At 45.6% G+C, this 24,613-nt stretch overlaps 1 protein-coding gene across 1 annotated transcript in view; it reads right to left on the bottom strand.

Moving 5' to 3' along the window:
• LOC139265084 (rho GTPase-activating protein 6-like) overlaps nucleotides 1–24,613 on the bottom strand; it is a 202,526-nt gene that overhangs the window by 127,690 nt on the left and 50,223 nt on the right. The window contains exon 2 of the mRNA XM_070881975.1: nucleotides 11,891–12,047. Within this exon, the coding sequence (XP_070738076.1) occupies nucleotides 11,891–12,047 (157 nt within the window). The remainder of the gene's footprint in view (nucleotides 1–11,890; nucleotides 12,048–24,613) is intronic.

Below are 24,613 nucleotides of genomic sequence, written 5' to 3' on the forward strand. Positions count from 1 at the left end.
GCCACCTACCTATAAATCTCTTGCTGGGGACGGGCCCTGCCTGAAGTCTTGGGCCCGGCCGGTTCAGCCTACCCCCTTCCCCTTTCCCCCCCTTTCCTACCCCCTTTCCCCTTCCACCCCTTTCCCCTTCCCCCCTTACCCCCTTTCCACTTTCCCCCTTTCCACTTCCCCCTTTCCCCTTCCCCTTGCCCCCTTTCCCCTTGCCCCCTTTCCCCTTGCCCCCTTTCCCCTTCCCCCCCTTTCCCCCCTTTCCCCTTCTCCTTACCCCCCCTTTCCCCTTCTCCCCCTTTCCCCTTCTCCCCCCTCTTTCCCCTTCTCCCCCCTTCACCTTCTCCTCCTCCCCTTCCCCTTCTCCTCCTGCCCCCTTTCCCCTTCTCCTCCTCCCCCCCGTTCCCCTTCTCCTCCTCCCCCCCCCCTCTCTCCCTCTACCCCCCTCCTCCCCCTCCCCTCGCTGTCAGAAACACAGACACTGACAGAGCGATAGAGACACTGCCAGAGACACACTGGGCGGGGGGGGGTGGGGCTTCCCAGCACGCTGTTGGAGGGCTCCCGGTGCTGCAGTCGATAAGTAGAAAATGTTTTGTTTATTGATTTAAAAAAATATATATTTCTTTTTAATTTTTTTTGGATTGATTTATTGGTTGATTTATTGATGTTTTTATCTTTTATTATTGATGATGGCTCTTTATTTGTAAAACTGAAGTGTTTAATGTTTGTAAACTTCCCTTTAAACCCCCCCCCCCCCCACCATTCCCTACACCTGATTTGTAACCTACATCTGATTTTCTAAAGTGTAGACAAGGTTTTATCGAGCGTACAAAAATCTTCACTTACTCTATTCTAAGTTAGTATGGAGTAAGTTTTCACTGCCGAAACTTTGAAAACAGGCGTAAGTGGCCGGACACGCCCCCTTTTGAAAAAAAATTCTGTTCCAAAGTGAAACTGTTCTAACTGACTAGAACCAGAGCAAACTAAATGCCGAGAATTTAAATTTCTAAGATACTCCGTTCTACACCAGTTGCTCCAAAAAATCAGGAGCAACTGAGGCTGAAACTTGGGCCCATTAGACTTGTTAACAAAATTGAAGGCCATGAGATTAAAAGGGCAGTGACTGCATATATACGAAAAGGGACAGAAACCAGAGTGTAGTGGTGAATGGTTGCTTTTCAGACTCAGTGTGCAGTGGTATCACCCAGGGGTTGGTGTTAGGATCACTGCTCTTGTTGATACAAACTTTGTCGCATAGGGCCAAAACACGGCGAAAATCCAGCCCAATAGGTAAAGAAGATATTCCTGAAAACCTTATTGGATTTAATGGTGACTCTCTTATATTGATGGCCACCAGTTTTGGTCTCCCTCACAAGTGGAATCATCTTCTCTACATCTACCCTATCAAACCCTTTCATAATTTTAAAGACCTCTATTAAGTCACCCTCAGCCTTCTCCTTTCGAGAGAAAAGAATCCAGCCTGTTCAGCCTTTCCTGGTAGTTATGCCTTCTCAGTTCTTGTATTGGTTGCAGGGCTGGGAAACTATAAGTACAAGAGGAGTGAGCTTTGAGCTTCAGTGGAGCAAACTGACATCTTTTTCATTTGACATGCTCATGTACAGATTTAGTTCTATTGGGTAATTAAGGCTTCATACCACAAATATGAATACCTCTTCATACCTGAAGAACGCAGAAAACTCTCTAATTAATCCAGGATTTGTCTCAGTACGCTGTTATCCCGAGAAATTCTTAGTAGCATGCAAACTACATTTCAATACACGCACTGACCTTTTTTCTCCCACAATGTAACACACATTGTCATGAAGATTGAAACAGAGTCTCTTTAAAAATAGTGGACTTATATTCAGTAACAAACAGAAAATATTCCTTTGAGGAATGCCTAAGGACATGCAATCATTTACCAAAGATAAGAAAATCTAGGCAGGATGATTTCTGGGAATGTCGTTGAACCCTGACAATATTTAAGCTGCCAAAAAAATGTTGTGCTTGGATCAAGATTTTTCCAGTTTAATAAAATTACCATTTTGTACTACATGGCACATCAGTCTGTCCAATCACGCACACCATTATTCAGGCAAAAGTGCAGCATTTAGATATGGGTATAATAGATACTGAAGAGATCAAGGTTATGGATTTAAAGAACACTTAGATCTCAACACAACTTTCTTCTTTATTTAATGTATCAATTTATGAACTTTTATGCTCATTACAACTAGCAGGGAGGGAGACTTTCATCGATTAGTCTGAGCTAGATTGACACCCATGTTTCACAGGGTTTTTCTTATTGAACAATGGCAATTCACTCTCAACCAAGTTGTTTCCCTGGAACTCGTGCTTTCTGTTGAGCACAACTCAGACCTTCTTTCAAGTTACTTCTGCCAAAGGTTCAATGTTACATTTCACCTGGTTCTTGGGTCCCATTCCCTCACCGAGAAGTGGCCCCAGTGTTCGGGATCTCTGATTGGCTTTCATTCAGTCATTCCTCTAATTCTACTCTTTCAGAGGGAAGGCGTTCAGTCTCGTTCTCAATAGAACCTTACTCTTCTGAAATATTCAAATTATATCATCCACTTTGGTGTGACAAACTCAAAGTAAATCTTAAACCTAAATTTTGGATTGGGTTTTCCATCCATTGAAAGGTAATATGCAAAAAATATAGGGCTCAATTTTCTCCAATGCCGTTTTTTTGTGTATTGCCAGAGTTACAGCCGTTGGTTTGGCCCGACTGCTCCAAAAAAATAAGTACTAAGTTTCCCCATTCTCTTTTTTTAAATTGGCACCACGCAGCCTGTCCTGTAGCTTCGGGGGATCAATAAAACTATGAACCTCCCCCCCGCCCACCCTCTCTGCTCATGCGCGGAGAAAAAGAATATTTTTGATGTGATTGCTATGGGTGCGCATACTCAGTACAGCTCTTGGTCTGCATTCAGCCATTTTTAAAGATCCAGTTGTGTGTGAGAACTTTCATTCTCATTGGAAAAATCGGAGCTGCAATACAAGATGTAACGTGGCTCAAGGACCAAGAATTTCTCACAGGATGAAGTGGAGGCCCTGGTTACTGTAATTGAGGCCAGATGGCACGAGCTGGACACCAGCAGAGGTCACATAAAAGTTTCACCAAACGAAATGAAGAAACGCTGGAAACAACTTGCAGCAGATTACTGTGCAATGGTGACCACCCCGAGGTCTGGAGGCCGGTGCAAAAAGAAGTATCAGGACCTTGGTCAAGTAGTTAGTGTAAGTAATATTTTCATTTATTCAATGGAATTGCAATTGTAAATGTGACGAGCTGTGTATGTCCCACCCAACAGAAAGACACCCTCCCTAAAAAGTTATGTTTTCATCTTTGCAGAGGAAGGTTGCACACAACAAATGGGAAAGGTCTCGAACAGGAGGAAGCTCAGCAAATCTACATCCACTGATAATCTTGGAAGAGAGGATCACTGCTTTAATGGGTCCTGCCTGGAGAAAAGCAACCACCACTGTACAAGCTGGGCCCACACTCGAGGGAGAGGGTAAGTCCTGCAAATTCCCCAGTCTGACTTTGTTAAGTGTTAAGTACTGCGTGGGCTAGCCATGCTTCGGTTCATGGGGATATCTCTGTCAGCTATGGTTCAGTTGATGTAGTGTGCGATCATCCATCAAATCTGCCTGCTGTCCTGCGCTGTGTGAGCCTACTCATGCCACCCACCCTGTCCCCTTCCTCTGCCGCTAACCATTTGTCTGTTCTGTTATATTTTGCAGAACTTGAAGCCAACCCTGATGATGCAGAAGAAGATTCAAACGCGGACAAGCCTGAAGAGGAGAATATCTTCCAATCCCACCTTCCAGACCAAGAACATGGGGGTGAGGGGGAGAGGGAAGGGGAGGTGATGGATGAAGCCCCCACTGTTATATTCACTTTGGAGGAGGTGCAGGTGCCGCGCATTGAGTCCCAGGCCCTTTCCTGAGTGCTACAATTGTTGCTGGAACACTCCCTGGTTTCCCCACAGTCTGAGGCTGGGGATTCTGGTGGGGTGCAGCGAGACATATCCAGGGCTCCACCGTCTGAGGCTGCAGGTCCCAGTGGGATGCAGCGAGCCACACCCAGGGTGAGGAGGGGAAGGAGAGTTCAACAGCGCTTTCCTGAGGTGCAGGATCTAAAAGACGTGATTCAGATGATGGCAATGAGTCCGGAGAGTATTGACCTTATGCGGTCACTCCTGGACAAGGTATCGGGACTCTCGGGAGAAGTAACAACACTCTCATGAGAAATGGGAACACTGTCTGGGAACATGAGGGAGGGGATGTCTCAGGTAGCAGATACAATGTTGGTGCACATGAGGGAGGGAATGTCGCAGGTAGCTGATGCGTTGTCAGTGAACATGAGGGAGGGAATGTTGCAGGTAGTTGAGACACTGTCAGGGCACATGAGGAAGGGAATGTTACAGGTGGTTGACACACTGTTGCTCAACATGAGGGAGGGCATGTCACAGGTAGCTGAGACAATGTTGGCGAACATGAGGAAGGGAATGTTCAAGGCAGTTGACACACTGTCAGGGCACATGAGGGAGGGAATATTAGGGATAGCTGCTGCAATAATGGAAGGGACTGAGTGTAACATAGCCAAGTTTGCTGACGATACAAAGATGGGAGGAAAAGCAATGTATGAGGACACAAGAAATCTAAAAAAAGGACAGACAGGCTAAGTGAGTGGGCAAAAATTTGGCAGATGGAGTATAATGTTGGGAAGTGTGAGGTCATGCACTTTGGCAGAAAAAAATCAAAGAGCAAGTTATTATTTAAATGGAGAAAGATTGCAAAGTGCTGCAGGACAGCGGGACCTGGGGATACTTGTGCATGAAACACAAAAGGATAGTTGCAGGTACAGCAGGTGATCAGGAAGACTAATGGTGTCTTGGCCTTTATTGCAAAGGGGATGGAGTGTAAAAGTGGGGAAGTCTTACTACAGCTATATAAGCTATTGGTGAGGCCATATCTGGAATACTGCGTGCAGTTTTGGTTTTCATATTTACGAAAGGATATACTTGCTTTGGAGGCAGTTCAGAGAAGGTTCACTAGTTTGATTCTGGGGATGAGGGGTTTGATTTATAAGGAAAGGTTGAGTAGGTTGGGCCTCTACTCATTGGAATTCAGAAGAATGAGAGGTGATCTTATCGAAACGTATAAGATTATGAGGGGGCTTGACAAGGTGGCTGCAGAGAGGATGTTTTGATGGGGGAGACTAGAACTAGAGGGCACGATCTTAGAATAAGGGGCCGCCATTTAAAACAGAGATGAGAAATTTCTTCTCTCAGAGGGTTGTAAATCTGTGGAATTCACTGCCTTAGAGAGCTGTGGAAGCTGGGACATGGAATAAATTTAAGACAGAAATAGACAGTTTCTTAAACGATAAGGGGATAAGGGGTTATGGGGAGCGGGCGGGGAAGTGGAGCTGAGTCCATGATGGGATCAGCCATGATCTTATTGAATGGTGGAGCAGGCTCGAGGGGCCGAATGGCCTACTCCTGCTCCTATTTCTTATGTTCTTATGTTCTTATGTAACACGCCCAGACCCTGCACCCATTGACAGAATCAACTGCCACTTCCGCTCCAATCCCCAGACCAGCCTCTGAAGAGGCCCAAGCCGGGCCTTCCACATTACTGGTTGCTCCCCGCCATCAAGAAATGCGCATTACCCGAGATGTTCGAAAGAATAAGTTTGATACCAACCCGAGAAACGCTGCGCCATTGCCTGCGGGCAGGGGTGGAGTCAACAAGAGCAAGTGCAGCGGGTGGTCTTAGAATAAGGTGGAGGAGAGATGGAGGCAGCCTTTCTTTGCTGCTGTTGTTGTTGTTGTTACTATTGTAACTGTTCTCAAATTAAAAGTATTTTGTAAGTTACGTAAATTCACAAGTTTAAAAGTTTGTAAGTAATCTTAAAGTTTTAAAGTGAGTTTAGAGATGGTAAATGAAGTTAAAATTTTTCAGTGATCTTAGCTGAAAACTTTAAAGTTTGATACAAGAATATTTTTAATTAAAGTTAAGTTAAGTAGAAACAAATGTTTGTTAAACTTTTGAATAAAACATATATTAAATTATAATTGAATCATTTCCATTATTTTTTCCATTATGAACACAACTTTTTGAAGTAAAGAAGAATCACTTCCATTATTTGTCCATTAACACAACACAACATTACGGAACAGGTCCAAACAGTAAAAATGGTCCATTTGGAATAGTTGCCGCTGAGCCTTTGGGCAGCAAAGCGTTCACGGATGAGCTGTTGGCACAAGGCTCGAGCAATCGTTAAAGGGGCATGACGGCCCGCCCTCCTCCACCGTTGTGCTTCGGGTTCAGGTATGGCTTCTTCGTCCTCCTCCTCATCGTCATCTGCATCTTCCTCCTCATCGTCAGCCTCTCTCACCTCAGGTGGGTCTTCTACTACCAGCTGCTGCTGCCTCATGATGATTAAGTTATGCAGCATGTAGCACATAACAGTGAACTGACCGACAATCTCAGGGGAGTATAGCAAGTAGCCTCCGGTATGGTCCAGGCATCAGAAATGCTGCTTCAAGATGCCTATGGTCCTCTCTATTATGCGGCACGTCACAATGTGCAACATGTTGTATTCCCGGTCAGCTTCCGTCCGGGTTACACATTGGGGCGTGATGAGCCAGGTGGCGAGGCCGTACCCTTTGTCTTCCAGTAGCCAGCTCTCCCCTTCTGGCTGCTGCTGAAACCTGGCAGATATAGCGCTCCTGCATAGCATGAACGCATCATGGGTGCCCCCAGGGTATCTCGCATCAATTGACATGATGCGAAGGATATTGTCACACATGAGTTGCACATTAATGGAGTGGAAACCTTTTCTGTTCCTGTACATCTCGGAATCCTCCAAAGGTGCTCGCAAAGTGATGTGGGTATAATCAATGCAGCCCTGTACCTTTGAGCAGCCAGCAATCCTGGAGAAGCCCACAGCCCTGTCACACATTGCCTGGATAGTCATAGGGAACTTTATGTAGTCATTCCTCCGGGCATATAGTGCAGCAGTCACCTGCCGAATGCAGATATGTGTTGCATGTTGAGAAATGGCGTACACATCCCCAGTTGTGGCCTGGAATGATCCAGATGCATAGAACGAAAGTGCAGCTGTAACCTTCACTTCAACTGAAAAGCGGTCCTCCTGACACTTCTAGGTTGCAGGTTTGCTTTTACTAACTAATAAATCTCAATTACAACTTATTTGTGGAAACACAGCCTTCTGACACAGTCTCCATCACTCAGGTGCAGGTATGAATACCTGTCTCGATATACCCGACGTGGGTAAGGCCACCTGCCTATCATCCTATGCGCTCTGAGGCTCCTCATGCGATGATGTCGAATCAATTGTCTCCTCCACAGCACCATCATGTAGAAGGCGTGCACAAGGTATGGCATTGTTAGTATTGCCCCCATGATTAAATTCTACCTTTAAGAAGCTAAAAACAGCAGGCAGGACAAGGTTCTTTGTTGTCTCTCTCCCCAAGGTCGACACCTGAGTATGGACCACACCCAGGTCTGAGCATGCACAATGGGCTTGCTTAGATTGGGGAACACCGCCCCCCCCCACCCCCACCCCCGAGCTTCACTTGTTGCTGCTTGCTGCATAGTATCATAGTGTAAGGCTTCTCAGGCCTTCAGCTTGGCTTCCACACCCCCCGCCCAAGGCGTCATTTGATGCTGCTTGTTGCACAGTGGCCTAGTGTAAGGCTTCACAGGCCTTCAGTTCGGCTTTGACCCCCCCACCCCCCAGGCTTCTTTTGAATCTCATCCCTTGTGTCCAGGCGATGCTCCGACCCTCGAGCCCGGTTTGGAGACGTTCAATGGTAGCGTAGCACTTTTTAAAAAAAAGCCAAACTTAAAGAATTGCATGAAACTTCCAGTTTGTGTGTTTTCAGTTGGAAAAATTTAAGCTTGATGATGCATATTTATGTGTTCTTGACTCCCTCGAAAACTTTGCCTAAAAACAGCGTTTTCTGCACTGATTATTTGATATGTGCTGGTTTTTCTTCAGTGCCCAGAAAGTTTTTTGGGAGTGGTCACATACGCCGTCCGAGGAGAATTGTAAATTGGCCAAACTCGCATAATTGTAAAAAACTGGCGCAGATATCAGGTTACACCCCCTATGACGCAAATAATAAACAAGCCTAAAAGAATCAGAACTAACTGAGTTACGCTGGTGCACAATCTTTGGGGAAATTTGGATTTTTTAATTTAGGCCAAAAAAAGTGGCGCAAATTACTGGGGAAAATTTACCTCATCGCCAATTTTCTCACCATCCCAAATATACCTTAGTGATTATGCTCGTGAGATCTCACTGAAGTCAATGGAAATCAGGGGGAAACTCTCCACTGGCTGGAATCATACCAAGTACAAAGGAAGATGGTTGTGATGGTTGGAGTTCAATCATCACAGTCCCAGGATATTGCTGCAGGAGTTCCTCAGGGCAGTGTCCTAGGCCCAACCATTTTCAGCTGCTTCATCAATGACCTTCCCGCTATCATAAAGTTAGAAGTGGGGGTGTTTGTTGATGACTGCACAGTGTTCAGTTCCATTCACAACTCAGATAATGAAGCAATCCATGCCCGCATGCAACAAGACCTGGACGACATTTAGGCTTAGTCTGCTAAATGGCAAGTAACATTCGTGCCACACATGTGCCAGGCAATGACTAACTCCAACAAGGTATAGTCTAACCACCGCCCCGTGACAATCAACAAAATTACCATCACTGGATCCTCCACCATCAACATCCTGAGGGTCACCATTAACCAGAAATCTAACTGGGTCAGCCACATAAATACTTTGGCAACAAGAGCAGGTCAGAGGCTGGGTATTCTGTGGTGAGTGACTCACCTCCTGACTCCCCAAAGCCTTTCCACCATCTACAATGCACGTCAGGAGTGTGATGGAATACTCTCCACTTGCCTGGATGAGTGCAGCTCCAACAACACTCAAGAAGCTCGACACCATCCAGGACAAAGTAGCCCAATTGATTGGCACCCCATTCACTGCCTTAAATATTCACTCTCTCCACCACCGGCGCACTGTGGCTGCAGTGTGTACCATCTACAAGATGCACTGCAGCAACTCGTCAAGGCTTCTTCAACGGCATCTCCCAACTCCGCGACCTCTACCACCTAGAAGGACAAGGGCGGCAGGCGCATGGGAACACCACCACCTCCAAGTTCCCTTCGAAGTTACACACCAGAAGTATATCATCATTCCTTCATTGTTGCTGGGTCAAAATCCTGGGATTCCCTCACAAATAGCACTGTGGGAATATCTTCACCACACAGACTCTGAAGGACAATTAGGGATAGGCCTTGCCAGCGACGCCCACATCCCAAGAATGCATATATTTTACAAAAATCAGTTGGAATGCAAATGAACAGACAAAGGACACCTGTGTGGATCGCCTTCTGCAGGTCACCAGCACATGCTAATATTGGTCGGTGTCATTCTTTTTTAAAGGTGCAACATTGGCACAATGCACCTTGAGGAAGTGATAGGCCAATGCATTTTTCTGTCATTCAAATCAATAATATTCTATGAGTCGTACTTCAGCACGAAGTATTCACACCCATTCTACCTTCCTTTCCTTCAGCTCCACCACAGCAATGGGGAACCACAGGAGGAAGATGATGAGGAGGAGGAATCGGAGGAGGAATTAGGGAGTTATTCCTTCCTTGGCGCATATGATAAGGAAGAGGAGTATGAGAAATGGGACAACTTCCCTGGGTAGGTGCTTCACCCTGCCCCACCTTCTTGTGCCCCATCCAGTGCCAACTCACCACCTGCAGTATTCGCTTCCTCTTTCCCAAGCACCAACTCAGGTACTTTCACCCAGGGCTATTAAGTTAATGTTGGTGAGAGTGTGCGCCCAGATGATTCACAGAGCACGGGACACACAGAGGAATGGGGGAGTGGGTGAGGAAGTGCCACATTCCCAGCAGAGGCTAAGAAAGCTGCCACATGTTTGAGACCCAGAACTTATGGGTACTTCCTTGAAAAAAGGATGTTCGAGGAACATCATACCGACATGCAGGCTCTGAAGTCAATCTATGAGAATTTGCGGCAATTGACCGGTGTCCTTGGTGGCAACACCACAGTGCTTTCGCTTTCTTGCAAGCACCAATGGAGCAAGTGGCAGCTTCACTGGAACCTGCGGCCAATCCCCAGCTAGGAAGTGGCCGGCTGCCTCCACTTCCAAGGAAGCACAGACTGCAGCTCTAGAGGCAATAGGAGACAGAATGGAACACAACATAAATCACATCTTCCTGACCATGGCAACTATTGCCTCTCAGGGCTTACAGGATCTGATAGCTGCCATTAGACTGGCCATCCCACTGATCATTGGGCCCACAAATGCAGGACCCAGTGGAATGGTAATGACTGGAGCTCACCTGCCTCATACTGCCATCTCCAGAGATGAATCCCCCTCAAAATATATGGGTTTAAAAAGTGTTTCCAGAAATCACAGTTTAAATTCTCCAACTCAAAAGCTCGTAAAACTTCCACCTTGATCAGTTGATCCTAGCAGCTGCTGTACCTCTTGTACCTTAGTCTGATTTACACAGGGTGCATTAACAGTGCAAACCCAGGAAACTGGCAGCTGCTGCACCACTGGCTCTCACTCTGACATATACACATGAGGTCAGTGCAGACTCAGCGGGCTGACCATATCAATTCTCAGAAAGCACGAGAGAACTTGGGGTAGCATTTTAAAAGTGCGCGATTCATGGAAATGTATTCCGCCTGATTTTCTTCGCTCAGAAAATTTGCTACACCATTTATACACCACTATTGAACAGATAATGGCGAGGAAATTCACCTCCATTACACCCATAATAGACTGATGTCTATCGTAATATAAAAATATAATATAAGTAACTTTTAAAATAGTATCCAATAGCTCAAACTAAACAAATTAGAAAATCATGTTAGAAAGGTTCAAATAGAAATTGATGCACCATCTTCTGCAATACAAGCTGTTGCCATATGACCGGAAATGTGGATGATTCTTGTAGCTGTTTGGATGGTTCAGGAATTGGATCTGTCCAAAAATGTCCAACGTGACAAGCCAACTCCGACTAAACCCCATAATTAGGAGATCCATGCAGTCATAAACAGCCTGCACACTTCGGGCTGGAAATTGCCCTCCGCCCCGTTTGCGGCGGACAATTCGAAGTATCACCGCCTGGCGGGAGTCAGAGGGAAGAGCTGGAAATTTCAGCTCTTTAACACTGACACTGCCTCCCAGCACTTTGGGGCGCTGCTCGAGGCCATGTAGGGACGGATTCAGGTCGGGAGTGGAGAAGTGATGATGTCAGCGCGACGCGGATGTGCTGCATCGCACTTATGCGTCGCAATATCCGTCCCCCTCTCTTAACGGGGAGGGATGCCACGAAACCTACGTGGAGCCCACTGGGTCACCAGGGAGGGGTTTTGGCCAAGGCAGCGGCACCCAAGAGGGGGTGCCAGGCTGCCTGTAGATGGCCCGGCTGAGCTAGCGGCCGCCATTGTTGGGCCGACAGCTGCGTTCCTGCGGGGCAATTCCTCCTGCGGTGCAGAAAGGGGTCGGCACGCTGGGCTGGGCAGAAACACGGGGCGCAGTGGAAACCTGGTCCCGCCGACCCCAGCCCGGGGGCAACTGCGGGTGGGTCAGTCTCGCCACCTGCCCCCGGCGGAAAGGCCTTCCTGCCCCGTTACTGCCTCTTAGAGGTGGCAACGGGCCTTACAGAAGGAGGCAATTTTCCCTCCTTCATATCAAACTCGCTTTGGCTCATGATAAAAAGGTTTGGATTTCCACAGTGTGTAAGCAAAAAACTGATTATTATTGGCAATAAGTTAGTTGTACCTTTGGGGATGGTAATCGGACAGCTCAGATCTTTCCCTTGTAGGTGGAAGAAGGCCACTTCCTGAAGTCTTGCACGCTCCAGTTCAGAAAGGCTTTGAATAGGAACAGGGTGCAGTGAGACACTCTGTCCAAACATGGTGTTCCAAGTGAAATCACCCTGCAAAGAAAAAAAAATGGAGGAGTCAAACACAAGAAAAGAAGCAACTTTGACAGAGCAATAATTTTGCCTTCTTAATATTGGCAACAACTTGTATCTATTTGATAGAGTGAGCTGAAGTAAGGTGGGAGGAGGCTCGTGTGGAGCATAAACACCGGCATAGACCAGTTGGGCCAAATGGCCTGTTTCTGTGATGTAAATTCTATGCAATTCTATCCTGACTCAAATGTCATCCTGAATAGTACTGATGATGCCTGTGCATGGGAACTGACTTTGCCCTGCTCCTGAGTCAAATGATTTGGCAACTCCTCTCCACTGGAGTAAAAATAAATTGATTAGCAACTTGGGTCTTGAATCTGCAACCTTCTGACCTAGAAGCAAAAGCATCATCACTGAGCCAAGGTTGATACTTAAGTATTTTAATATGTGTAATAAACTGCTATATAAAAGCAGGCATTTCTTACTAAAATAAGACAAACTGTTCAAGATATGGTGGTATTTACAACAACAAAGGTACCAAAGAATTGTGAACCTCAGTTTTATGCACATTCTCGCAACAAAATTTCCAAGTCAGCAACTATCTGAGATGAGATTTCAAACCAATCCAGGAATCCGGCTGGAACAATTGTCCAGGATTAGCTCTAGACTGTGCTTAACACAAATGTGTCTTAAGTGGAGGACTGGGTTGGCAGATATTTAGAGGGAAGTACACAATACCGCATTTACTCCAATAATCATGGCATATGTTTTAGAACAGTTACTTTTTGGTCACTCTGCTGGGGATGATCTGGTCTCTGACCACTATTTTAGTTCAGGATCACACTAGAAAAACCTCCAACAGTACTTATATATATCTGTACTGAATTACACCATATTTATTGAACTTCCCGATAGTAAAAGAAAACTTTATGGATAACAATCCAGGACTCCATAGGGAAAAGATTATTTGTCTACCTTTAAAGCTTTCTCTTTGGGGAGAGGGGAAGAATAACATCCCTCACCTCTGAAAATCAGAACAGAAAGCTAAGGTAAAAAAGATAGAGAAATCTAAAAGAAAACTAGGAGAGGCAGAATGCAGCCTCCAGACATGTCCCATAATTTGAACAGACTAGTGTAGTGGTTATGATATTGGATGAGCAACCCACAGGTTGTAATTTCAAATTCCATCACAGTAAGTTATGAAATTGAATTCAAGCAATCTGGTAGTTTGTGGGCTGGATCACAACTGGTTCACTAATGTCCTGCAGGGAAAAAAGTCTGCACTCCAGCCTGGCCTACAATTCATAGTTAGTTTGGATATATTTCTTAGCTCAATGCCTTCTGAAGTGGAAAAGCAATTGCTCGGAAGCAGGAAGGCCAACGAGCGATGGGTGAGCAACAAATGTGTACTTGGCAGTGTCATCTAGATGCTGAGAATAAAGGCTATTGGTTAATAAAGCAATCGGGCTAAATTCTCCTCCTATGAGTGAGCTATGATGAGGAATGGGATTGGGACGCTTTTAGCTGGTGTTTGCTGATCAGGTGAGATGAATACCTGAGTAAAGGATCAGTGCTAAGTTTCATGACTTTTCACAATTTAAGAGACGAGCTGTTACATAAAATATTGGGCCCCTGAAATGCATTTTCGTTTTAAATGAGGGGCTGCTTTTCTGCAGACTTAGGCAGTTTATGGATTTAAAAGCATGGGGTATATAACAAGCAGCTGGTTCACTACCGGCCATTTTATGACCCAACCGAAATTGGAAGTTCCATCCCTGTATGATCTTATTTAACATAAAATCTAACATATAAGTAAATGGATGTACGAGTCCCACTACCTTGTCACCTCTATTACTTACATTACTTTCCTACTGTGGCATCTGTATTAATGCAACTTATGAGCCAATTCCTCCAGCTAATGAGTACCTTTGCTTTGTGATATGGCCAATGAGATTTTGTGCCGCTTATTATCATCTGATTTAATTGGAAATAATTTGAATGGATTTATTGGGGCAATTTAGCACCTGAGATTATATGAATGTTTTGTTGTTTAATAACACAATTATAGTACTAAATTTACCCAACAGTTACTGTGCCTAAGTACTTACGTGCTTCATGCAAGGACCTTCAGATCTCCTTATTCATGAACAGCAAATACAGGTCTCAGGGGAAAAAGAACCTGTACTAGGAGAGTGAGAGAGTGAGAGGATGCCCAAGAACTAATAGTCTGAACCAGGTATTTCTGCTGTCGGCCAGAGGGAAAGTCATCGCAAGAATCCTTCTCAATCGTCTTCTCCCTGTGGCTGAAGCGCTCCTCCCAAAGTTGCAATGCGGATTCCGTCCACTAATTGGGAACAACAGACATGATCTTCACCGCACGACAACTACAAGAGAAATGCAGGGAACAGCACCAACCCTTGTACATGGCCGCCTTTGATCTCACAAAGGCTTCTGACACTGTTAACCCTGAGGGATTATGGAGCATCCTCCTCCATCTCGGCTGCCCTCAAAAGTTTGTCACCATCCTCCGTCTGCTCCATGATGACATGCAAGCCGTGATTCTGACCAGTGGATCCACCACAGACCCAATCCACGTCCAGACCGGGGTTAAGCAAGGTTGCATCTTCGCACCAATGCTCTTTTCGATCTTCTGTGCTGCAATGCTTCATCTCACCCCTTAGCAAGCTCCCCGCTGGAGTGGAGCTAAATTATCGAACAAATGGGAATCTGTTCAATCTCTGCCGCCTCCAAGCCAGATGCAAGGTCGTCCCATCCTCTGTCATTTGAACTACAGTACGCAGACGATGCTTGCATCTGTGCACACCCAGAGGCCGAACTCCAAGCCATCGTCAACACCTTCACCGAGGCGTACAAGAGCATGGGCCTTATGGTAAACATCCGTAAGACAAAGGTCCTCTACCAACCTGACCTCACCATGCAGCACTGCCCCATGATTATCAAAATCCACGTCGAGACCCTGGACAATGTGGACCATTTTGCATAACGCGGGAGCCTACTGTCAGCAAGACCAGACATTGACGACAAGTTCCAACACCACCTTCAGTGCGCCAGTGCAGCCTTTGGTCACCTGAGGGAGAGAGTGTTTGAAGACCAGGATATTAAATCCGGAACCAAGCTTATGGTCTACAGTCGTGATACCCGCCCTCCTATATGGCTCAGAGACGTGGACTTTATACAGCAGACACCTCAAAGCGCTGGAGAAATACCACCAACGCTGCTTCCGCAAGATCCTGCAAATCCCCTGGGAGGATAGATGCACCAACGTCAGTGTTCTCGCTCAGGCCAACATCCCCAGCATCGAAGCACTGACCACACTCGATGAGCTCCGTTGGGCGGGCCACATCATCCTCATGCCTGACACAAGACTCCCAAAGCAAGCGCTCTACAAGGAACGTCGACACGGCAAGCCAGCCCCAGGTGGGCATAGGAAACGCTTCAAGGACACCCTCAAAGCCTCCTTGATAAAGTGCAACATCCCCACCGACACCTAGTGATCCCTGGCCCACGACCGCCCAAAGTGGAAGAAGAGCATCCGGGAGGGCGCTGAGCACCTCGAGTCCCATCGCCGAGAACAAGCAGAAACCAAGTATAGACAGCGGAAGGAGGGTGTGTCAACCCAGGCTCCCCACCCACCCTTTCCTATAACCACTGTCTGCCCCATCTGTAACAGCATTGGACTCCTCAGTCACCCGAGAACTCACTTTTAGAGTGGAAGCAAGTCATCCTCAAATCTGAGGGACTGCCTATGATGATGATAATTTCATGATTAACTGGTTATGCCTTTATGATGGTTATGAAAACAGACAACTATCAAATGATCGAACATTCTGTAAAGATTCAATCACAGTCTCTTAACCTATTTCCTCACTTTGGGAAATTTTGCTATTCCGTAACAAAAGAGGCAAACATAGATTTTTTTTTAAGACAAAAATAGGAGATATTCCTTAAATATAGAAAGCATTAGACAAAATTAGTAGCTCATCAAAGGAAGAACTTTGCTTGCACCATGAGGTTTTGCAAACAGAAGAACTATGCTGCTTAATAACCAATTAAGAGGCACTCAAAGCTTCCAATCTCTGATTAATGAACATATGCCTATCACTATCCTTCAGTCTGTCTCTCTCACACATGCACACCTTCTCTTCCTCACTTGCCTGTGGTAGCAAATTCACATTCACATGATCACACATGCACGTGGAATTTGATTATGTGGAGTAGTCGCATGGAACATCAAACACATGAATACAATTTGTCAAGCAATTAGAATGTTCCAATTTTATCCAGAAACTTCTAAAAGATTTTTCAATTTTCACAAATACAATAACAACAACTTGCATTTATATAGCACCTTTAACATAGAAAAACTCCCAAGGTGCTTCACAGGAGCATTATCAAATTTGACACCGGGTCACATATTAAGACAGGTGACCAAAAACTTGGTCAAAGATGTAGGTTTTCAGAAGTGTCTTAAAGGAGGAGAGAGTGGTAGAGAGGCAGATACCTTTAGAGAGGTAATTTCAGAGCTTAGTGCCCAGGCAGCTGAAGGCACGGCCATCAATGGTGGAGCGATGAAAATCAGAGATGTGCAAGCAGCCTGAATTGGATGTGCGCAGAGATTTCAGAGGGTTGCAGGGCTGGAGGAGGTTACAGAGTTAGGGACAGATATTGTAGCAACATTCTAGCATCCCCTGTAACTGAAGTAAATAAAAATTCTCCATCCTAAATGCTAACTTTTTAAACAATTACAGAAATAACACATAGTAAAAACATGCTCAAAGGTGAAATTTGTTTTAAACTTTGAAAAATTACACATTTTAATAACTTACTTACATTCCAGATCAAGGGCAAGTGCGTTGAGCTATTTAGTGTTCAGAGTATTAAACCATAGACTGATCAGGGCTGCAATATATTACTGAGAGGAGGCGCCCGATTACAATCTACACACAACACAATCAATCTTGTTCTAACTTCAAAAGCCGTTCTGTTTTAAAGTCAAACTCCAGCCTATTTAAAGTAGTAACATCGTCATCGGAAGGGAGTGGTGTACTGTTGGAACAGGAGAGCCCCTTTCACAATACTGCAGGGAAAAATAGTTAAGACTAACAAATTGATTCCCGAAGACGTTGGTTGCCTTGGTGCAGACTGTTCCATGAATTTATCCGACTGAAAACAAAAACAACCATGAAAAGATAGCCTACTAAAAAGAGTTGAATTTCCCATTTAACTAAACTGGTGAATGGATAAAATGGTATCAGATAGCATTAGATCTTTATCAGCATCTCTGGCTCTGTGGTGTACCAATGTGTATTACCGACAGACGGTTACTGGCTCATTACACATAATAACTGCACAAAGACTAGTTCCAACAGTTAACATATGGGCAAAGCGTCTGCTACTTCATCTAACATCTACATTGTCTTCTATGCCTTACTTATGACAAATCAAACTTGGCGATTGAAATGTTGCCATTGTTTACTTTGGAATAGGTGCTGAGAGGTTTGGGGCAGTTGAACCATTTTTATTTATGTGTTTCCTGGAGATAAAACACAATAAGAAGAAAGGGGTTAACATAGAGAAGGGTAATCCTGGAAGGACTAGGGGCTAGAACATCCACTTTTGTGCTTGTCGGCCAAAAATGGGCGTTATTTCCAGCGTGGGCATTAAAAAAGGGTTTTCAGATCGCCGGCTTCTTGCCCATTCTCAAAACACCTAGTTTACGTTTTTGAAAGTGGCCGTTACCGCGAGCGATATCAAATGGGCGGGAGCACAACATTTTTTTGACCTTCTGCCGTAATGTGTGACCGTCCTTAGCAACGGCATGGCAACGCTCGATTCCCGCGATTCTGGAGGTCAAGGATCACCATGACATACGCAGAAGAGGAGACAGAGAGAGAGGGAGCTCAGAGGGACTGAAGGCGTGGCTGGGTGTGGTGTGGCTGCTTTGGGACGAAGTATGGAGACTTTAGAGTTTCACAGCAAGTAGGCAAACAAAAATTAGCTGTTATCAGACACATATTTAACCGAATTTGCCCTATAATGGAGCGAGAGGAGGAGGCATCACAGCACACTGTGGAGACTGATGCTGGAGAGTGCAGTGAGGTGGGAGAGGAGCACATTGGAGGCTGTAAAAGAGCCAGGAGGTTCTCGGATCAGGAAAATGCCTCCCTCCTGCAGGAGGTCGAGTTACGCTGGGGTGATTTGACACAGGGAGGGCGTGGGAAGCCCATCCCAAAGGCCTACCAGAGGATATGGACCGAGATAGCAGAGGTCGTCTCGTCGGCGACCAACGAGGTGCGTGAGGGCAACCAATGCCGCAAACGATGGAACGACCTTGTGGGATCCACGAGAGCAAGTATTACATTGATTTACATGTACTGATGTATTTATATAATTTGATTTGTAACAGTCATGAGTTGGTGGACAATCCTACTGTTGTGTCCTTACATGCTACAGCAAATCAACATGAGGCACATTCTGGAGACAAGGTCACTCTGTGACCTGAACCTTTATTCACAGGACCAAGGAGTGATGACCCTGTGTGGGACCTCCCTTTATATACCTGGATGACCAGGTGAGGAGTGTCTCCCACAAGTTCACCCCCTGTGGTCAAGGTGTGCATTACTCAGGTGTATAGTGTACAGTGTTGTTACATGAAGGTTACAGTTATGTGAGGTTACAAACATGACATCACCTCCCCCCAGTGTCTTTGGGTCAAAGATCGAGTCTTTCAGGCGGTCGACGCTCTCTCGTGGAGCGCCGCAGTTGGGGCTCTGGTTGTTGAGCCTTAGCATGTGTCTCTGTCACCTGTGGTGATTCCGGCCTGTCCGGGCTGACCGCAGCGACTGTGCATGCTGCTGAATGTTCTTGTTGCTCGTTCACTGGCGGTGGTGTGAATACCATCTCATGATCTTCCTCGGGTTCCTCAGTGTCCATGCTGAACCTTTTTTTTACTTGGTCCAGATGCTTGCAGCATATCTGCCCATTGTTGAGTCTGACCACTATGACCCTATTCCCCTCTTTACCAATTACAGTACCCTCGAGCCACTTGGGCCCCACAGCGTGATTAAGAACAAATACAGGGTCATCGATTTCTATCCATCTCCCCTTTGAGTTACAGTCGTGGCACTCATTTTGGGACTGGCGCTTGCCCTCAACAATGTCTGACAAGACTGGATGAATGAGGGACAGTCGAGTTTTTAGTGTACGTTTCATGAGTAGTTCCGCTGGCGGGACTCCCGTGAGCGAGTGCGGTCGGGACCTGTAGGCCAGTAGGAGGTGTGATAGACGGTATTGAAGGGAGAGTCCTTGAATCCAGAGCATGCCTTGCTTTATGATTTGGACCGCACGTTCTGCCTGGCCTTTGTTGGTTTGTACAGAAATACTGATGATTTCAGACTAATGTTCGGTTTAGTGTTTTTTATTTAACAAAACCTTGTAGCACATTGGCTCAGATAGCTGCACTATTACACACTGGTGATTCCTTTACATCAAAGGGTACAATCACACTTAACTTCAATCAACTCAAACTTTAACTGTCACCAAGTTGATGCCCATCATTGATGTATGACCTGCACATCCAGCAGTGTGTCAGCCTTGTAAGTAACACCAACATTCTTTCAGGCAAAAGCGATCATTGATGAGCTCCTGATGTAAGGCTCTTGCAGCTATCATGCCACCATGGGTCCTTTCATGCGGTCTACAGTGGAGCGGGGGCATGGCTTCAGCGTCAGCCTGATTGTCTGGGCCGATGTCAGCGTCCGCCTCCTCGTCCTCCTTTTCCTCTCTCTGGTGAGGTGAACTATCAGACTCATCAGGTAATTCTTGTCCCCTCCTGATAGCCAAGTTGTGCTGCATGGAGCACACCACCACAAATTGAGCTACCTGCTCAGGGTGGTATTGGAGCTCGCCTCCTGAGTGCTCCAGGCATCTAAAGCACTGCTTCAGCACTTCAATGGTTTTCTCCACGATATTGCAAGTTGCTCTGTGGCTGCCATTGTATCGCTTCTCGGCTTCGGTGTGGGTGTCATGCAGGGGGGTCATCAGCCAGGTGGCGAGGCCATATGCTTTGTCACCAAGCATCCAGCATTGATCTTGTGGATCTTTGTTACATTGCTCTCATGCAGGATGTGAGCATCATGAATGCTGCCCGGAAATTGAGCATTCACTGTCAGTATAATTTGCTGGTGGTCGACAACCAGTTGGACCTTCAGGGAGTGGAATCCCTTGCAGTTCCTGAAAACCTCAGCATCCGGAAAAGGTGCCCACATCGTGATGTGCATACAGTCTATTGCTCCCTGCACCTTGGGGCATGCTGAGAAAATCCACAAATGTCTCCAGCTGAAAAGAACCCGAGGCATAGAATGACAGTGCCGAGGTGACTTTTACCTCGATGGACAGTGCAGTACTGATAGTGCTGGCAAGCTGCAGATCTGCCCTTATCAGCTGGCATACCTCAGTGATAACCTCTTTATGGAAGCGCAATCTCTGAAGGCAGATGGTGTCGGGCAAGTTGAGGTAAGAATGCTTCTCCTTGTACTTGCAGGGGCTGCAACGTCTAGTCCTCCTCATTTGTCTGTCACGTGTTACATTGGGCACATAATGCAGTGGAGCATTCCTAGAAACATAGAAGCATAGAAAATAGGTGCAGGAGTAGGCCATTCGGCCCTTCGAGCCTGCACCGCCATTCAATAAGATCATGGCTGATCATTCCTTCAGCACTCCTTTCCTGCTTTCTCTCCATACCCCTTGATCCCCTTAACCGTAAGGGCCATATCTAACTCCCTCTTGAATTCAGCGATGTCGAGTCTGCTGCATGTAATTGGTCAGCAAGAGAGGGTGAGAAAGGACAGGCCCCATTGCAGTAGCTCTCTGTTTCCCACTGATTGGTCACAAACAAGGAATGCCCTGATGAAGACACCTCTTCAATTCCAATCGATCACAGTGTGGTCAAGATGTTTTTACAGATGTTCACATCAACTCCAACAACCTGCAGAGTAATTCCGAACTCCACCGAGGTTGAAGCACAACAGCCTTTTCTGCATGTTTTTTTGGGCTAGCGATATTGTGGCCGATATGTGTGCGAGGTGGTGAAAATGAGGCAGGGCGATCTCATTGCCGCTAGTTTCAGTAAATATGCTCTTTACGACAAAAAACAGTGGGCGGGCATTCATAACGAATCTCAGCGTTAAAACCGTGCAGAAAGTAACGCTGGGCGATATTATGGGCGTTGAATTCACCCATTCTGCTGATTCCGCCCAAGAAAAATGGGTGGGCGGTAATATTTTTTCCTGGCATTAAGCACATGGGGAAAGTAACGCTCAGCAATAAGTTTCCGAAAAATGCCCGTCAGTTTCCATATGGTGCCAAAATGAGCGATATACGGGCGTTATACGTCATTTCAGCGGTAAAATGGGCGTTAAGTGGATGTTAAACCTGCAAAAAAAGTGGAGGTTCGAGCCCCATATCACTAAGGAGTGAGTGGATTAAAAACTCATTAATTTATACATTTTGTATAAGTAGGACTTCCTTGATGATCGTAAGAAACTCTTGCAAAAGATATTTGATGTTGAAGGAGCAATGCAAGTCAGTTTAATTGTTTGTTAAACATCTGTGCTCCGAATACCTCTCTAACATATGCATGTTCTGTATTCTATCACATACACAGAGTCCATTCTCTATAATATGCACACATCCATTCTCTACACTATACACAGGGTCTTTTCTCTACAATATACACAGGAGCCATTCTCTACAATATACACAGGGTCCATTCTCTACAATATATACAGGATCCATTCTCTATGATATACACAGGATCCATTCTCTACAATATACACACTTCCATTCTCTACAATATACATAGGGTCCATTCTCTACAATATACACAGGATCCATTCTCTACAATATACACACATCCATTCTCTACAATATACACACATCCATTCTCTACAATATACAGAGGTTCCATTCTCTACAATATACACACATCCCTTCTCTACAATATACACAGGGTCCATTCTAGAAACATAGAAAATAGGTGCAGGAGTAGGCCATTTGGTCCTTCGAGCCTGCACCACCATTCAATAAGATCATGGCTAATCATTCACCTCAGTACCCCTTTCCTGCTTTCTCTTCATATTCCTTGATCCCTTTAGCCATAACTCCCTCTTGAATATATCCAATGAACTGGCATCAACAACTCTCTGCGGTAGAGAATTCCACAGCTTAACAACTCTCTGAGTGAAGAAGTTTCTCCTCATCTTAGTCCTAAATGGCTTACCCCTTATCCTTAGACTGTGTCCCCTGGTTCTGGACTTCCCCAACATCAGGAACATTCTTCCTGCATCTAACCTCTCCAGTCCTATCAGAATGTTATATGTTTCTATGAGATCCCGTCTCATCCTTCTAAACTCCAGTGACTACAGGCCCAGTCGATCCACTCTCCTCATATGTCAGTCCAGCCATCCCGGGAACCAGTCTGGTGAACCTTTGCTGCACTTCCTCAATAGCAAGAACGTCCTTCCTCAGATTAGGAGACCAAAACTGAACACAATATTCTAGGTGAAGCCTCACCTGTACAACTACAGTAAGACCTCCTTGCTCCGATACTCAAATCCCCTAGCTATGAAGGCCAACATACCATTTGCCTTCTTCACTGTCTGCTGTACCTGCATGGCAACTTTCAATGACTGATGTACCATGACACCCAGGTCTCATTGCACCTCCCCTTTTCCCAATTTGCCGCCATTCAGATAATATCCTGCCTTCGTGTTTTTGCCACCAAAGTGGATAACCTCACATTTATCCACATTATACTGCATCTGCCATGCATTTGCCCACTCACCTAACCTGACCAAGTCACCCTGCAGCCTCTTAGCATCCTCCTCACAGCTCACACCGCCACACAGCTTAGTGTCATCTGCAAACTTGAAGATATTACACTCAATTCCTTCATCTAAAAATTGATGTATATTGTAAATAGCTGGGGTCCCAGCACTGAGCCCTGCGGCATCCCACTGCCTGCCATTCTGAAAAGGACCCGTTTATCTTGACTCTCTGCTTCCTGTCTGCCAACCAGTTCTCTATCCACATCAGTACATTACCCCCAATACCATGTGCTTTAATTTTGCACACCAATCTCTTGTGTGGGACCTTGTCAAAAGCCTTTTGAAAGTCCAAATACACACCACATCCACTGGTTCTCCCTTGTCCACTCCACTAGTAACATCCTCAAAAAATTCCAGAAGATTTGTCAAGCATGATTTTCCTTTCATAAATCCATGCTGACTTGGACTGATCCTGTCACTGCTTTCCAAATGCGCTGCTATTTCATTTTTAATAATTGATCCCAACATTTTCCCCACTACTGATGTAAGGCTAACCGGTCTAAAATTACCCGTTTTCTCTCTCCCTCCTTTTTAAAAAAGTGGTATTACATTAGCTACCCTCCAGTACATAGGAACTCATCCAGAGTCGATAGGCTGTTGGAAAATGATCACCAATGCATCCACTATTTCTCGGGCCACTTCCTTAAGTACTCTGTGATGCAGACTATCAGGCCCCGGGGATTTATCAGCCTTCATAAGAACATAAGAACATAAGAACATAAGAATTAGGAACAGGAGTAGGCCATCTAGCCCCTCGAGCCTGCTCCGCCATTCAAAAAGATCATGGCTGATCTGGCCGTAGACTCAGCTCCACTTACCCGCCCTCTCCCCGTAACCCTTAATTCCCTTATTGGTTAAAAATCTATCTATCTGTGACTTGAATACATTTAATGAGCTAGCCTCAACTGCTTCCTTGGGCAGAGAATTCCACAGATTCACAACCCTCTGGGAGAAGAAATTCCTTCTCAACTCGGTTTTAAATTGGCTCCCCCATATTTTGAGGCTGTGCCCCCTAGTTCTAGTCTCCCCCCGACCAGTGGAAACAACCTCTCTGCCTCTATCTTGTCTATCCCTTTCATGATTTTAAATGTTTCTATAAGATCACCCCTCATCCTTCTGAACTCCAACGAGTAAAGACCCAGTCTACTCAATCTATCGTCATAAGGTAACCCCCTCATCTCCGGAATCAGCCTAGTGAATCGTCTCTGTACCCCCTCCAAAGCTAGTATATACTTCCTTAAGTAAGGTGACCAAAACTGCATGCAGTACTCCAGGTGCGGCCTTACCAATACCCTATACAGTTGCAGCAGGACCTCCCTGCTTTTGTCCATCCCTCTCACAATGCCATCAATTTCCCTAACACAATTTCCTGCCTAATAAGGATTTCCTTCAGTTCCTCCTTCTCACTGGACCCTCATTCCCCTAGTATTTCCGGAAGGTTATTTGTGTCTTCCTTCGTGAAGACAGAACTAAAGTATTTGTTCAACTGGTCTGCCATTTCTTTTTCCCCATTATAAATTCACCTGAATCTGACTGCAAGGGACCTACGTTTGCCTTCACTAATCTTTTTCTCTTCACTATTTATAGAAGCTTTTGCAGTCAGTTTTTATGTTCCCAGCAAGCTTCCTCTCATACTCTATTTTCCCCCTCCTAATTAAATCATTTGTCCTCTTCTGCTGA

This window comes from Pristiophorus japonicus, chromosome 6, assembly GCF_044704955.1.
Source record: "Pristiophorus japonicus isolate sPriJap1 chromosome 6, sPriJap1.hap1, whole genome shotgun sequence".
NCBI classification, from domain to species: Eukaryota; Metazoa; Chordata; class Chondrichthyes; family Pristiophoridae; genus Pristiophorus; species Pristiophorus japonicus.